Source organism: Haliotis rubra, unplaced genomic scaffold, assembly GCF_003918875.1.
Source record: "Haliotis rubra isolate DU_JTF1 unplaced genomic scaffold, ASM391887v1 Scf13, whole genome shotgun sequence".
Taxonomy (NCBI): domain Eukaryota; kingdom Metazoa; phylum Mollusca; class Gastropoda; order Lepetellida; family Haliotidae; genus Haliotis; species Haliotis rubra.
The window spans coordinates 3,296,133-3,312,263 of NW_025765225.1; the positions used below are offsets into that span (position 1 = coordinate 3,296,133).

General features: G+C 41.7%; 1 protein-coding gene across 1 annotated transcript; it reads right to left on the reverse strand.

The window, feature by feature from the left end:
- Positions 1–16: 16 nt before the first annotated feature.
- LOC124267227 (nuclear fragile X mental retardation-interacting protein 1-like) lies at positions 17–16,050 on the reverse strand. The gene is made up of 9 exons (XM_046702143.1): positions 15,491–16,050; positions 14,425–14,538; positions 13,796–13,858; positions 12,437–12,519; positions 11,848–11,940; positions 10,788–10,905; positions 9,268–9,517; positions 8,081–8,229; positions 17–325 (listed from the first exon to the last, which is right to left on the reverse strand). Exons 1-9 carry the CDS (start codon positions 15,830–15,832, stop codon positions 203–205), a joined length of 1,335 nt encoding a protein of 444 aa, XP_046558099.1. The 5' UTR covers positions 15,833–16,050; the 3' UTR covers positions 17–202.
- Positions 16,051–16,131: the final 81 nt, after the last annotated feature.

Genomic DNA, 16,131 nt, shown 5'->3' on the forward strand with positions numbered 1-16,131 from the left:
GAATAAAAAACATCAAAACATTGCATATATTTGTATTTTTCAGAAAATTACAACAAAGAAATGTAACGATCTGTTAAAATGATAAGACATAATGTTTTCAAAACTAAAATTTAAGACATGACGAGTGAACATCATCCTCATCATGTATAGTCCAAGGAAACTAACTCATACTGTCCATTTCAACGGCATTTTTACTAAAATGTCATCTTGAGCCCACATTGTTCTTTTTTCCCTCCGGGTCAACACCAAGGAAGTTCTGTTTGACAATGTAGTGCACACACTGAAGCAAGACGTTCCGCTCATGCCGGATCTCCTTTGCAAGCAACTGTAACATTGTAGGTGTGAATATTAGTAAAACCTAAACATTTTTGATAACTGGATACTTATCCTGACAAAGATAAATTCTGTGCTCATGGTTTCTCAGAAATTGAAATTTTTTTTTATTTAATTGTATATTTACATACTTATCCTATCTCACAGTATGTACCATCTCTCTCTTCTACGACCATGTGTGGAAACGTGCTGTCAGCTAAGTTGAGTCAAATCTAACTGTCCTCTGACCCGCCCTGACCTCTGCCCCCACCCCGACATCAACGCCTGTCAATCATCCACCAAAGCGTGCAGCTCCCCAAATGATCACATGACCACCTCTACCTGTCATTCTCGTTTTGGAGCTTCCAGTAATCTGTGATGTGGGGCAGGTCAGGTGGGTCCTATCGCGTGAGATAGGATAAGTACCGGTATATAAATAAACAATTTATTATAAAATTTTCAAATTTTTAAACTTATCCTATCTCACAGTATGCATAATCCCACGGTTGGTAGGTGGATTGCAGATTACCCCGTTACTACCACCAGGAAAACACATAACCCAAGGAGGCCAGGAGAAAGCACCAACTCCCGATATGCAAACTCCAAACTTGAGATGTTTTTTTTCAGGTAACCCCTTGGCTTACACAGCACAAAACTCTAGGGAGTGGGCGCTCCCGAATTAATGTGGTTTTCAGCCACAACTTTTGACAAGCAAAAGGACGCAGTTTGGCAAGTAGGCCCGGCCGCCCCGCGATTTATCAGGTGACCCCAGTGAATTAAAGTTGAGGACCTTAATCTGGACAGTCCCTGCTTCGAAACTATCCCCCACAGACACACGCTGGAAGGCGGTGAAAGAAGGAATAGCCCGGTTGCTCAACTAGTTTAATGTTCAGTACCAATCTCCCTAACTTACCAAAGGTGAGAAAGGACTTAGGAGCAGAACGCTTTGAAAACCACGCAGGTAATCGGAAATCAACACTTCACTGACGTGATTGCTCAAAGAGTAGAGGTCAGTAAGCGGAATGTCGACCATCTCTGCATGTTGCACAAGACTTGCCTCACAGTCTATCAAGTCATAACTTATGACAGTGCTGACACGCCCTACTACCATAGGTGAGAATGATCTAAGCCCAAGAGAAAAAAAGTACCAAGATATGGATTACATCGATATCTTCTATTAGGTACATAGCAAACAGATCAAGAAAGGATTGCTTTATCTGCAAACACGGGTTGATGACAACTGCGCCAGGACCAAAGGACCAAACTGATGCTGACCTTCCACATCTGTAACCGAGGAATTCCGAAGGTAATACCAATGTAAGTAGACTGTCTCCCTGGCTGTTGTGATTGTTTCCTTCTTCACTGAAGACAATGTAATCGTCATCTTATACAGATGATCAGCTGAAGCTCATACTTGCTTAACGCTGTTACTTGTAGACTGTAGTCATCGGTCTCAATGAAGCGCCGTAAAATAACCAATTGTGTTGAATACATAAAGGTTCTTGTGGAGCTACAAGTTCATCTACGACTCCCATTGCAGAACTTATACATCAGCGTGCTTGACTCTTGTGAGGAAGGGGAAAGCTTGACAGTTATCACTGGCCTAGCATTGGCATTGTCGCAGTCCTCAGCGTGACATCCTTTTCCACGGTCATCGTAGCGAAAAATCAATTCTCATCAATATGAGTAAGCGCCGAACCGGGAGTCCAGGATGAAACGCCGAACTGGGAGCGCCAGGAGGAAGCGCCAAGCCAGTAACTCCGGGAGGAAGCGCCTAACCAGGAACACTGGGAGGAAGCGCAGATTCGGGAGGAAGCGCCGAACCAGGAACACTGGGAAAAGCGCCGAACCGGGAACACTGGGAAAAGCGCCGAACTGGGAGGAAGCGTCGAACCGGAACCAAACAAGAGCGCCGAACTGGAAGTAAGCGGCGCTCTGACCAAACATATGGGATCCGTGACATTCGGCGCTCTAATCGTAGATAACTGTCCTGATGGAAGCGAGGCGTCAAAAGTAAGCGGCGCACTGGTAGAAAAGAGCCGAACTGGAAGTAAGTGGCGCCTGACCAAACACGTGGGATCCGCGGACAAGCAGCCTAATCGTGAGATAACTGTTCTGATGTAAGCGTCGCTTCAAAAGTAAGCGGCGCACTGGTAGAAAAGCGCCGAACTGGAAGTAAGTGGCGCTCTGAGCAAACACGTGGAATCAGTGACAAGCGGCGCTCTAAACTGAGGTAACTCCTGATGTAAGCGTCGAACTGGAAATAAACGTCACTTGTGATGTAATGTTAAGAATCACAAAAAGCGCCGCGTGAGTAGTCCCCACCTCTGAAACGTAAAGGAACATTCACCACCAAAGACGGCCGGGATGAATACCAGACGTAGATAACACAACAACTCGTGGTGGTGAAGAATCTTCTAGAGTAATGAGGCTATAAGAATGCGGACGGAAGAGTTGATGCAGATTTTCACTGAGGTAGGAATCAGACACCTCTCTAAGAAATCTTCATTAGGAAACTTCGACTTCGAACATCGTACTGCAGATATCAAACGGCGATCTAACTTAGGACGTTTACTACTCAGACCCTCAGATGGATTCCGACAATCTCTGTCAAACTTGCGTCTCCAAGCTACCCGGCGATATTCTGAAAGCGCATCGTTGTCACGATTTGCACACAAAGTGCAACATCTAGACCATTCACACCGGCCTAAACAGTCAACACATAGGTTATGTGGGTCTGCCGCTGAGAAATTACTGTTGCAGTTATCGCAATGTTTGCGTTTATTAGAACCATAACGATTCGATTTTCCCATTGTAGAAACACAATCAAACTCTCTTATAGACAAACACACGTCCACACAACGTAGCGTCAAGAAAGAGAATGACAGGTAGAGGTGTGTCACGGTGCTGGCAGCGGTAATGACCTATGCATTAAGGGTCATTGGCTCAACCATGTGTGGTCGTCTAGAGACACCATAATGACCGCACCAGTGAACTAAGATAAAATAATATATATGAAAAAGAGCACAACCCAACTGTAATGCTAATACATTTATTAGGACTATACATGTAGACCTGAATAACCAAAATTAAAGTTGCAATATGTATCAATGAGCTGAACTCCTATTAAGCCTATATGGACATGAAGAATCAGTAATAATAAAAATACCCCTGACAGGAATAGTCTATTACATGAAGTAATAAGTGGAACGCCAGACTGAAGGTAAGATTACAAGGAACTTACCAACATATTCCTGTGTCCAGCGTTCCAAGAGGTCCTAGTTGGTGTGAGTCCACCGTGGGAACTACCCCCAACTACAATGGTTTGGAATTTATAGGGCCTTGCCGGACGTCAGAGGGGACAACCTCTGACTTGACCAAGAAAGATTGAAAATGATACTTGAAACTTAGAGACTGTGTTTCTCAAGCATCAAGTTTTAATATATAGCCAAAAAATATTCATTAATCTTATGAGTCAAATCTGGACATGTGATAGCAGACGTTAGTGGCTACCGTCACATATGATTTTAATTGTTCTACATTGACTAATAATGAAGATATAGTTTCAATAAAGACTTGAAAATAGTCTTCCACTGGGATTAATCGAGGAAAAGACTGCATTTCTCCCAAAATAAACAAGTTTATATAAATTAGACCATATAGACTGAAATCTGAGTATTATGGGCCTAGTTGCATGATACAAGATTTAGGTTACATTCAAAAGTTGACTTTAATACTTGACATGATATGTCCGTGACAAGCACACATGGACTACATAAATTGTATTGAAGTCAACTTGATGCAGGGTTTCGTCACCAGGTGGTCATGTGATCATTTGGGCGAGCTGCACGCTTTGGTGGATGATTGACAGGCGTTGATGTCGGGGTTGGGGCAGAGGTCAGGGCGGTCAGAGGACAGTTAGATTTGACTCAACTTAGCTGACAGCACGTTTCCACACATGGTCGTAGAAGAGAGAGATGGTGCATACCATGAGATAGGATAAGTTTAAAAATATTGCTGTTTGTTGCCACATGACTTAATGTGATGTGAGACAGGGTCAACATCACATTCACGATGCACAGTGGCAATTTTGAACTATCTCACTTGCTTAAGGTGAGACCACATGTGTCACATGTACTTCGATGTGGGGCAGGAGGGAAGCCCTAGAAATTCGAACTAACCTGTATAGGTTTCAGATTCTTTGAATATATTCCTCCTTGGGGTACTTATAAGCATTTAAATGTCCATTTAAAATCCCTACGACAGTTGTAACAATATTTGAATAAAATATTTACAAAACAAAAACTACGTTTTGTCTTGTGAGACCACCCTTACAGGGCCCTCTGGCCCCCTACAGCCAAGAGCAGGTAACTCTAGACCGTAACCTCGCACCTCACTTTCCATGCTGAACGACATCAGACAGAATGTGGGGAGGTAGGGCGGCGACCCGAAGGAGGAATATATTCAAAGAATCTGAAACCTATACAGGTTAGTTCGATTCTTTTTTATATATTCCTCCTTGGGGTACTTATAAGCATAAGACAGACTCCTAAAGATCGGAGCTAAGGAGCGCATTCTGTCTGCAGAAAACACCCCGACAAGAAGTGGAATTTCCCAAGCTAATTATAGCAGAAAAAGCACACTTAACCGGTCACGTGTCCACCATAGCCAATCAGGCAGGGGCATGAACCAGGGTCAGGGTCGAACATATGTAAATTGCCCAGCTAAACCCTCGCTAAAGCAAACTAACGAGACACACCTCCCTCCTTCCCGTAATCTACTCGGGAAGCGAAGATAAGGGTCCCGCAATAAGCTGCCAGAAACGAAATGCCTTAATATGTATATATTTAGCAAAGCTTCCAAGGCCAGTAAAGTCTAGAGCAGAATGCAAAAGACATGGGAATAAAAACCATCACCACATAAAACCCGTCACCAAGGGAATATGTAAACAAGATTTTTAAAACCCAACACCAGTGTTAAAAAGTTGGCATAGAATGGTTCACATACTTTCTAAAGCTCAATCGGCTAGAGAGGTGGAACCATGCCCACTGGAGAGAACTGACTGACCGAATCGAGCACGCCACTGGAGAGTTTGTCAAGTTGGTAATGACGGATGAACGCATTCGGACGGCTCCAAATAGCCGAGCAGCAGATCTCCTCAATGGGCAGGGCTGCAGCGTAAGCTTCGATGTAGCAACTGCCCTAACCGAATGAGCTTTCAACCCAACAGGCGGATACGCCTGTTTGAGTATAGCTAATATGTATGGCAGAGACAAGCCACGAGAAATGGTTTGCTTGGTCGCCGGAAGACCAGCCTGAACCCGCCATAACAACAAAACAATTGGTTACCCTTTACGGGTACCCCTTGTTCGCTTGATATAAGCCTTAAGTGTCTTACGGACATCTAAGACGGAGCACGTCGTGAGAGAGGTACCGGACAGGGAAGGCTGAGGAAAGCTGGGAGCTCAATAGGCCGTCACATGGAAGGGACTATCCTTCTTAGGACGGTAAGTATCAGGCAGCCGTATGCTAACTCTGTCTTTGTGAAATACAGTAAGCGGGATCGGCCGACATTGCATGAATATCGCCAACCCGCTTGCCTGAAGTCACCGCCACAAGAAACGCCGTCTTCCACGTCAACAGTGGGAGGAAAGAGCCGACAGATTGTGAAACAGTGGACCGGACAGCCAATCAAGAACGATTGACAAGTCCCACGGGGACTAATCCGCGGACAACCGGACGGATTCTGTCCACGCCATCGCTAAAAGCGCTGTACCAGAGGGTGCTGCCCCAAGAGAGCACCGTCAACAGGTATATGAAACGCAGAAATAGCTGTAGAATATCCTCGAACCGCTGAAGCCGCTAGACCGGCGCCCAACCGAGACTGGAGGAATTCTAAAACACAGACTAAATCTGTAGAAAAGGGATCAAGAATCCCCTGTTGACACCAGCAGCGAATAACAGGCCCATCTATCCTCATATTGAACGCTTGTCGAATCCCTCCTGAAGCCAGAATTGTGTCTGCAACTGGTGCAGGAATTCGCTTCGACGGAGGCTATCCCTGACAGCTGCCAGGCCACCCACTGAATCTGGGATTGGTGGGGCGCTCCGTTCTGGGATAGGAGGTCCGGCCGAAAAGGTAATAGAACAGAAACCTGAGAATTACCGGAAACCAGCGTTGTGCCGACCAAAGAAGCAAAAGTAGCCGAGCTGGTTGTGCGGTCAGCTGTGACAGGACCCTGGAAATCAGTGGTATCGGGGGGAACGCCCACAGTACCCTGTCCGTCCAATCGAGCTGAAAGGCGTCGTTGACTAACGCTCCCGGATCCGGAATCCGGGAGCAAAACACAGGAATCTGGTTCGTCACCCCAGACGCAAACAGATCCACCTGGAACGACCCGAACAACTGGGAGATAATCCCGAATATCTCCCGGTCGAGCATCAGATTGCTGTAGAACAGCAGATCCGCTCGTCGTGCTCTAATCGTTTGAGGTGTAAAAGTGGCACATGCCACACACCCCTCTTCCTCATGGTCAGTTTGGGTGAGGCAACGTAAGCAGACCTCGTATGTGTGTCCTTGACGGGAATGGCCGCAAGGCACGAAGTACAGGATTTAAACTGCAACAAGTAAACAACCTGTGCAGCAATCAACCCCATACACACATACATATATGAAAAAACACGCATGGGCGACACAACTAATGCGACAACGTAGCATACAGTTGACAATAACCATAATACGCACTGACATAACTACGACTTTTTATATCGTAAGATAGAAAATGCAAGCAGTGGAAAACGCCCTACATGTAACCACATATACGTAAAATTACTAACCCCACCTGTAACATTGAAAAACCACACGGGAAACCAATGAACAGTGATGCTAGCGAAGGTACCTGGTCAGCCATCTTGGCATGCACTCGGCGAGCGAGCCGACGCATTCAGGTACCAAGTTACAACTAAAAATTATGAATGAAAAAGTTCAGAACAAGTCTTCAAATCGCCTATGCAAAAAAAGAGAACCATACATACAATTGCTGTTTCTGACCCACTCATAATTCTCGCCGGGAATAGAAAACTTTCTTGTAATGGACCCACGTCTATGTCGGGAAACGACAGCATGGAAAGTGAGGTGCGAGGTTACGGTCTAGAGTTACCTGCTCTTGGCTGTAGGGGGCCAGAGGGCCCTGTAAGGGTGGTCTCACAAGACAAAACGTAGTTTTTGTTTTGTAAATATTTTATTCAAATATTGTTACAACTGTCGTAGGGATTTTAAATGGACATTTAAATGCTTATAAGTACCCCAAGGAGGAATATATAAAAAAGAATCTCAGGAGTCAAGCTGCCAAACATGGTCACTCATCCAAGGATTCTCTGCACCAAACATTGATTTGTGACCTGAGCTCTATGCACAAGACCACACCACAGTGGCAGTTTGTACTTGTATGGACTAAATTGGTAATACAATGCCTGTTAACTTGGACATCCCATCCACACACACAGTATACTGACTCCAAGCTGAGTCCTAGTTGAATCCTATAATCCCAAGCAGCCAAAGCTACGAATAGCTCCATCTATTAACATCTTGGTATGGTACAGCCAAGAATCAAACCACCAAACTCCTGCCCTCTGGACCCTATAGAGAATCAGACATATCTTGTGACAATCCCATGCTTTAACCATGTACCTACAGCACTGCCCCTAAAGAACCTCCCACATGGTAAAGTGAGTTGAACAGCTGCACTATATACTCTGTCTGACTCACCCGTTCTAGTAGTGTTGAACGTTTTGAATTCTGCATCTTCGAGTTGCCATTTTGTTTCTTCTGATTTTTCCTCTGTCTATTTGACATGGGCTTCTGGGTACTGTCTGGCTTATTTTGGTTGTTGCCACAAGATTTTGATGGAGATGTGCCTGTAAAAGTACCCATTGGAAATGTAAGGGAGATAACCTAGTCAGTATTTCAACAATTTTGTACATTGAGGAGTCTAGTGAAGAGTAGCAATGGTTATACTATACACTAAACAAAAATCACATCCTTCCCACTAATTGACTACCATTTCTGCTGACTTCTGTTGATAATAGAATGAGTGGGCATGTGTTTGTTTGTTCCAATATTCCGCTGAATAATGTCTAAATTTATTTTAAGACAAAACATCTGAAAAAGTAGTTTGTTAAGCCAATATTGCAAATTACATCTTAATAACAAAATGATTTTAATATCTTTTTTGCACTTTGGAAGTCATACAAAAACTGGTTGTCACACCTTGATCTAACCCTCTTTGAGTTATACCACGATTTGTTATGTTTACAATTATGCAGTCAATTCAGTTTTGCAATACTTCAATTTGCCAGTTTGCCATCAGGGCCTGCTGCCGCTGCAGGCTTTAAAATCTACAGGCCCTGAATGAAATCTGCAGGCCCATTTTAAGTCAAACCAATAAAAACAAAATAGACTACACTGTACACAGTTTCACACTGTTTCTACAAAATCAATTAGCGAAGCCTATGGCACAGAGAGACGTTTTTATTTGGTAAAGACTGGTGTTGACATTCCTATGCGCAAAGCGCTGAAATACCAGGACATTAAACCATAAGTTATCGTAACATGATGGATCATGGATGGATGATTCCTGAACGTTAATAAAGAAAACCAAAAACCAACAAAGCCACCCCCCAAAAAACCAAGGGAAAGATACAAGCTGAAAAAAAAGACAGATAATTTACCGAAGGCCACATGGGCCTGCAGATATTTGAAACTGCCGGCCCCATACAATAACAACTGGAGCTAGGGCCTCTGGGCCGGCGATTATTTCGAACGCTGAGTCAATTCATATGTGAGCATCATTCCACCATCATGACTTCAGCATGTAAATAATTTAATCTGGGAGATCAAAATCTGTCACCTGCATTTTGTCTGCTACAGAGAATCAGAGAGGAAAATAGACATACGGATGACAGGAAATGCATTATCACATGTGCAGATGATCCATTCTGTGACTAACCTTGTTTTGACTTGATGTATGATGTGTTTGGCAATTCCTCCGGTTCTGAATCTGCTCCATAAGATGCCATGAGGGACGCTAGTCCCCCCAGCAACACTCATTTGATCAGGGATAGAGTCAGTGCAAGTTTCAGATTGAGGCTGCATCAAAACGGCTGCCAAAGGATCCTCAGTCTTAAGGCTTCCGTTTGTTAGTATCTGGAAAATATATTACACTGAGGAAAGGCTTCATTTACAAAGAAAATCAGTCCGATTAGAATAATATGAAGGCACTCTGAAAGAAATATATGTATCTATCATAGAAGAGGACATATGAATCAAAGGGTGTAACTGCAAATGTAAACACATAGACTACATTCACTTCAGGACAGCTAAAGAACAGCATGACAACTTGAACCAAGGTGTACAATCTAAGCAGTGTGTTCCTCCCATCATACTTGACAACAAGCATTGTCACTAAGGTGACATAATCCCCCACACCAAATTATCAAATCAAACTTATAAAGTAATGAAAGTTTAAGATGAAGTTAAATGTCAACAAAAACATTATCTTGCTCTTTAGTTGTTCAAACACACACAAATTTTCAAGACTGACTTTGACCTTGACATGAATGTCATAGTGTATGAAATATGCAAAACTAGTACTAAAGAAATTGCTTATTGAAAAACATTCAAGGGAGGTTTTGAAAGTCTATGAAGAAATCCAGTGAACCGTTCTTAAAATATCTTGCTGACAATTCAGGTTAACATTCTGAAATCTTCATAGTGTCATCGTGACCCTACAAATTATGTGAAGGTCAGCAAAACTGACTGGGCCCTGGGCCTTCCCTAGATGAAGCTTGGTGTCAAATATGAAGAAAATCCACTGAATATTTTTTGCGATATCTTGCTGACTATCTTAACAAGCAATTTAACATGCTGAAATCTTCAAAGTGTCTCTGTGACCTTGAAAATTAAGTGAAGGTCACCAGAACTGACTGGGCCCTGCGCTTTCCCTGGATAAAGCTTGGGGTTGAATATGGAAAAAATCCAGTGAACGGTTCTTGAGATAGCTTTACATGCAGGTTTACATGCTGAAATCTTCAAAGTGTCGCCATGACCTTGAAATTTATGTGAAGGTCACCAAAATTGACTGGGCCCTGCGCCTGCCCGAGATAAAGCTTGGTATTGAATATGAAGAAAATCCAGTGAACGGTTCTTGAGATAGCTTAACATGCAGGTAAAACGTGAAAGTCCCCTTGTGACCTTGAAATGAAGGTCAACGTCACCAAACCTGACTTGGACCTTTCTTATAGTGTGATGAACCCAGGTACCAAATAGGAAAAGAATCTAGTGAACAGTTCTTAAGATATTTCAATTCGTACGTATGTACGGACGGAGCCTAATACTATATCCCCCGCTTCGAGCTAAACCCGCGGCAGGGGATAATGAAACAACATAGACAACTGTAGAGGAAAACAACACATACTGTCTGTTCTGCCATGTTTGGTTTTTTTGTGGGGGAATGTTGCATGTCAGATTCAGTATCATTGAAGTGGCGTTTCCTGTTGCCCCATTTATTTCCGTTCCTTCCACCCTTCATCTTTCTGTAACAGATTTATGAAATATGGCAGAGTTATTTTCACCATGTACATGATGTAGAGAGGAAGGCCCAAAGCAACACATGTCAAGCTCCTCAAAATATTATGCATATTGCCTTTTTCAGTTCATCTAAGAACAGGATATGGAGGAGGTTGTGTTTCTTTTTCTAACTTTTGAGTGATTGAGTTTTAACGACACTTTGGGAATAATTCCAGCAATATCACAGTGATGGGTACCAGAAATGTTCTTCACACATTGCCTAAGTAAACTTAGGCTCAGTATTATTTGTTACACTGCTTATACAGAGTCTAACAAACCCTAGTAGAAGGTCGTGTCAGCTAACCGATCCAATTGACCAATCAGAACACAGCTTACCAAATCTCAAAAGTTGACATTCGCACTTTTACCTCGAAAAAGTTTGTACCCGAACGATTCCAAATGCTATTTTCCGTATGATCGCTTTCAGAGTGATGCACATGGAGTACGCCACAACATTGAGCAAACAGTTGAGGAAAATAGCATTTTTGTCAATATTCAAGGATGTCAGCATGCGGAAATATTAGCTAATGGTAACCATGTCATCAGAAAGCCCTAAGCGTATATACTGCAGGTAAAATATCTGTGTTTTATCGGATTTTCATCTGTTGAGAGATCAGTGTCAGTGACCGGGGAATTTTGTAAGTCCTGCCGAACCCTAAACAGTAGCCGTTTTCTGATTCGTTAAATCTGTTCGGATTTGATTGGACGGTCATAGGTCACTCAAAGGTTAGATGACGCGACCTTCTACTAGGGTTTGTTAGACTCAGTATAAGCAGTGTATGGACGAGCACATGCTTAAACTGACTAAGCTACCCACCATCCCTGAACAAGAATCAGGTACATTTTGCCTTCTAAAAAATAGGGGATTGGGTGATCGAACTGTGCAAATGAACTAAAACTTGACGAACCCAAAATACTTCGTGTCCAGTCTCTCCCCTCGAGATCTTCTCTCCGTCTCCATCGCCTTCTTCCTCTCTATGTTGGCTGCTGTTGGGAAATTCCTGCAGTAATGGAAATGTCATTTGTTGGAACACGTTTAAAGCATGCATAAAAGATCATTTACAGTGAAAGTGAGTGAGTGTACAAGTTGGGCTTAACACAACATTGAACAGCATATTTCAGTTGATCCTCTGGTAAATGCACCCACAGTGCTGACAAACTGCTAACTTTTTAGTTATAAGCCGTTTTTAGCAATATTCCAGCAATATCATGACTGGGGACACCAGAAGCAGGCTTCACACATTGTACCCATGTGTGGAATCGAACCTGGTTCTTCGGTATAACAAGCGAACACTTTAACCACTAGGCTACCCCACTGCCCTAAATTCATGAAGAGAAACATTAGATATCATATACGGATGCAATTCTGCACAAAACTTTTCTGCAGATTATTAGAGACTGAGGACACTTCTGATGAGAATCATGGGTCATCTGTCGGCTATATATGGGAACATATTTGTGATATCAGTGACCAAGACCAAACAGCTGCATTGTTACCTTTTTCTCTCATCAATCCATTTCTTGATGTCTTCTGGTGATTCAAGCTTCCATATCTTGTGAGCAAGACCTGTTTGATGTTGCTGAAATAGACAAAACACTTCCTGTAGTGATTCAATCAGTGACCCAAGGCCTCAAAGATACATGTGGAATCACCCAGAGTCAGTCTGAAGCAGTAACAGAGTATGTGTCAAGTTTCACGACGTATCAATGAGTGAGTGAGATAGTTTAATTTTATGCCACACTCAGCAATATCACAGCTATATGGCAGCGTTCTGTAAACAATCGAGTCTGGACCAGACAATCCAGTGATCAACAGCATGAACATTGATCTACACAATTGGGATACGATGACATGTGTCAACCAAGTCAGCAAACCTGACTGTCCCATCCCATCAGTCACCTATTACGACAAGTATGGATTACTGAAGATCAATTCTAACCCCTATCTTCACAGGTCTGACATATCAATGAAAATAGATCCATGACATAACAACATAGCGACAGTTTGTCATCCTGGGCGTTGTACAAATCAGAACAATATGTTTTCACAGCTTGTCAAAAGAGACTAGTGTAAACCTTATTTCACTAGCTGTAGACTTAGTAGCTAGTTCTGCTTAAATATGACAAGAGGGTTTACTATGTTTACGCATTCTGTCAGATTTATTCAATTCCAATTTGTTACTAAATTAAAAATTGCAAACTGGCTCAGAATTAGAGCCCTAATCATGCTACTAGTCCATGATGTTTACTGGTTCTCAGCACAATATAGTAGTGTCAGACTCACCTCATATTCTGCAAAGAATGGCATTCAACAACCTACTGGATTATTACAAAGGTCATTATTCCTAATGGCAAATAGTCCCACACAACCATAAGAGGTTTGTTGGAAGTGCCAAAACTAAGTTCACTTTTCAACTGGACCAAACAATTTTTAGCAATATTCCAGCAGGGGACACCAGAAATGGGCTTCACACATTGTACCCATGCGGGAAACTGAACACGGGTTTTTATCGTGACAGGTGAATGCTTTAACCACTAGGCTACCCTACTGACCCAGCCTTCATGACAAACATGGGGTACTGGGTAATTAGTTTGCCTCATGTCTCAGGGGCCTTATATTCTCACATTTGTTTTACATCACAAACAATCCTGATCACCTAATCTAAAACTAAAACCTCCTTCTACGTTGTAAGAAGTATTGCTATGGGCCAGGCAAATTCCCTATCTATGTCCTTGTGCTGTGTTCTAAAACTGACACTCAACTCATATCCACATTCAGACAGCTTGCTATATAATTTTGATGGGCTCTACTTGGTACTTTTGTTTCGGTTTCAACTTGATACAAAAATGTCTCACCATCTGGAAGTGGAGCTTGACCAGCTTCGGGGCAGCCACATATGAACAGGCTGGATCTGAACACTAAAATGTACATCATATGAGACATTCAGTTCATCATTCTAAAATCAGAAGTCTTTAAGAAAAAAGTTCTCAAAATGTTATTGGTGATGGAGGGAGTCAACATGGTGAAAGTCAACAAGTTCTGAATCAGCTTTACCACAGTGGCCTTGTACATGCTTGAATCTAGGTCTTCTAATCCAGCATAAACCACCACGTGCACTATCAGATTAATACAGACACTTATAACAAGCTAGAAGTAGTGTCATTTTGATGATATACTTTCTTAAACAAAACTAATAAAAATGAGCATAATGATGTCGAATCTGAAGGAATTAGCATCAACTGAAAGGTGACTTCAAGACAACTGGGATATTTACACATCCAAGTTTGACACAAGGTTACATTGTCAAATATTTTCAACACTGTTCATACGCAGCGACATTCCACTGATGACAAACAGGTTTTGATGTCACGCATCAGAATTACAAAATGATGTAAAGTGGCATTATTTATTTAGTATATAACCTTCATCTTTGACTATTTGAAATTGATTTCGAATCAGAAACTATCAGCTATACAAAACAAACCTTTTCATGTTGCAAAACATGTTCTTGGTACTTTTCATCAGAACAAAATCCTCTGTCACATGTGTCACAAAAGAACTGGTTGTTTTCCGGAAGTTCTCTCTTGTCTATTCTCTTCTGGAAAAATATCAGAAAATAAAAAGATACAGTGAATTCATTGGGGTGAAAAACTGACCATCAGTAACTCTGTTCTTGGTTATATATGTATCCCACAAACCAGCCGCCACACACTGGTGGATCATATAGCCAGAGATGCCAACCCTAATTTAGCCCAATTAGTATTTTGGCCAAAAAGTGATTACAAAATTAGTATTAACTTTTCTAAAGAATTTTCATATTAAATAAAAAATTAAATATATAGTCTAAGACCTTGTTATTAACGTTGTACTCAACTAAATCTGTAGTAAGTATCCACATATAGCTTGATACTGAATAAAATGTGATCGAAATGTATTGTGTATGGTACGTATGCTATTTGATGATTTAATATAATGTTGTTGTTTTTAAAAATCGTATATTTTTACTGCTATCATAGTCGTGTATTTTGTGTTGTTTTTTCATACCGAATACGGTAAAATCATATGGGTTGGCATCTCTGTTTAGCTCTCCTGTTTATGGCATGTTTGGTTTTGAAGGTATTATGTTATGGTTAAATTTTATAGTAATTATACATAAGTACAAGGTGGAAAACAAGAAGAACTGATGTACATGTATCAGCAAAGACATGGGTAGGAATCTCCTCTGTGGCTAAAAGCAAGGGTATTAATCGATGTTTTTGATGAAGGTTTGATGGCTAAAGCAATATACGGTTACCCCCATATCAAGACACTGTGTCCATGCTAACTATACTGAAAATATTGCAGTGTCTGATTCATATATCCATTTATAAAAATCCTATCCAAACAACATCATGACACATAAACTCATAGGATATACTTATGTCAATTAAAAACATGTTTATTTGTGAACAGCTACTAATTCCTCTTGAAAGTTTAGTTTTCATATGAAAAAGTGAATTGAATTTGACCAACGATACATTTCAGAAATGGAAATAGGAATTGTGATATACCTTTTTGTTTTTCTTCTTGTCGTTTGGCATGTTATTGTGGAAACCTGTCTTTGTCACATTATGAGGATTCTGATGTGGGTTATTGTGTCTTTGATGCTGATTACTAAACCGTTGTTGGAACCTCGGTCTAAACCCTTGTGTCGTGCCTCGGCCTTGTACGTGAGGTCCTCTTGGTGGACATTGCCAAGGTCCAGGCTGCGGTCTGGGGAACTGACCTGGGTGAAACTGGTGACTGTTCATTCCGTGATTCCACGATTGTTGGTTAAACATGCCATTCTGTTGTGAGTAAGGGTTGGAATTCCCATACTGGCCGAATGTGTTATATCCATAACCGGGATTCATTCTGTAAAATGCAAGCTAATAGTTCTCTTAATCAAGATCTTTGCTGAGCACATGTGTTTACGGTTCATCATAAGTAATATTTACTTACGACACATTAAAGGGTTCACTTCATGGATGGTATCAGCTTGCTTATTGTTACCATGTATTTGACCAAACCAACCGCAATTTACGTTTTATGTAAATAAATGGAATTATGTATATTACTGTGATACCAAATGGTGCTAAGAAGTTTATCAAATAATTATTTTGTGACTTTGTGCAATATGTTGCCAACAACTAGTAGGTTGTTTCCATTTCCG

Excerpts from the sequence above, each read along its gene's own strand:
- LOC124267227 (XM_046702143.1), bottom strand. The coding sequence starts at position 15,832 with ATGAATCCCGGTTATGGATATAACACATTCGGCCAGTATGGGAATTCC. Across the intron at positions 11,941-12,436 it reads TGGATTGATGAGAGAAAAAG|GAATTTCCCAACAGCAGCCA; the intron begins GTAACAATGCAG and ends CCATTACTGCAG. Across the intron at positions 9,518-10,787 it reads CAAACATGGCAGAACAGACA|ATACTAACAAACGGAAGCCT; the intron begins GTATGTGTTGTT and ends TATATTTTCCAG.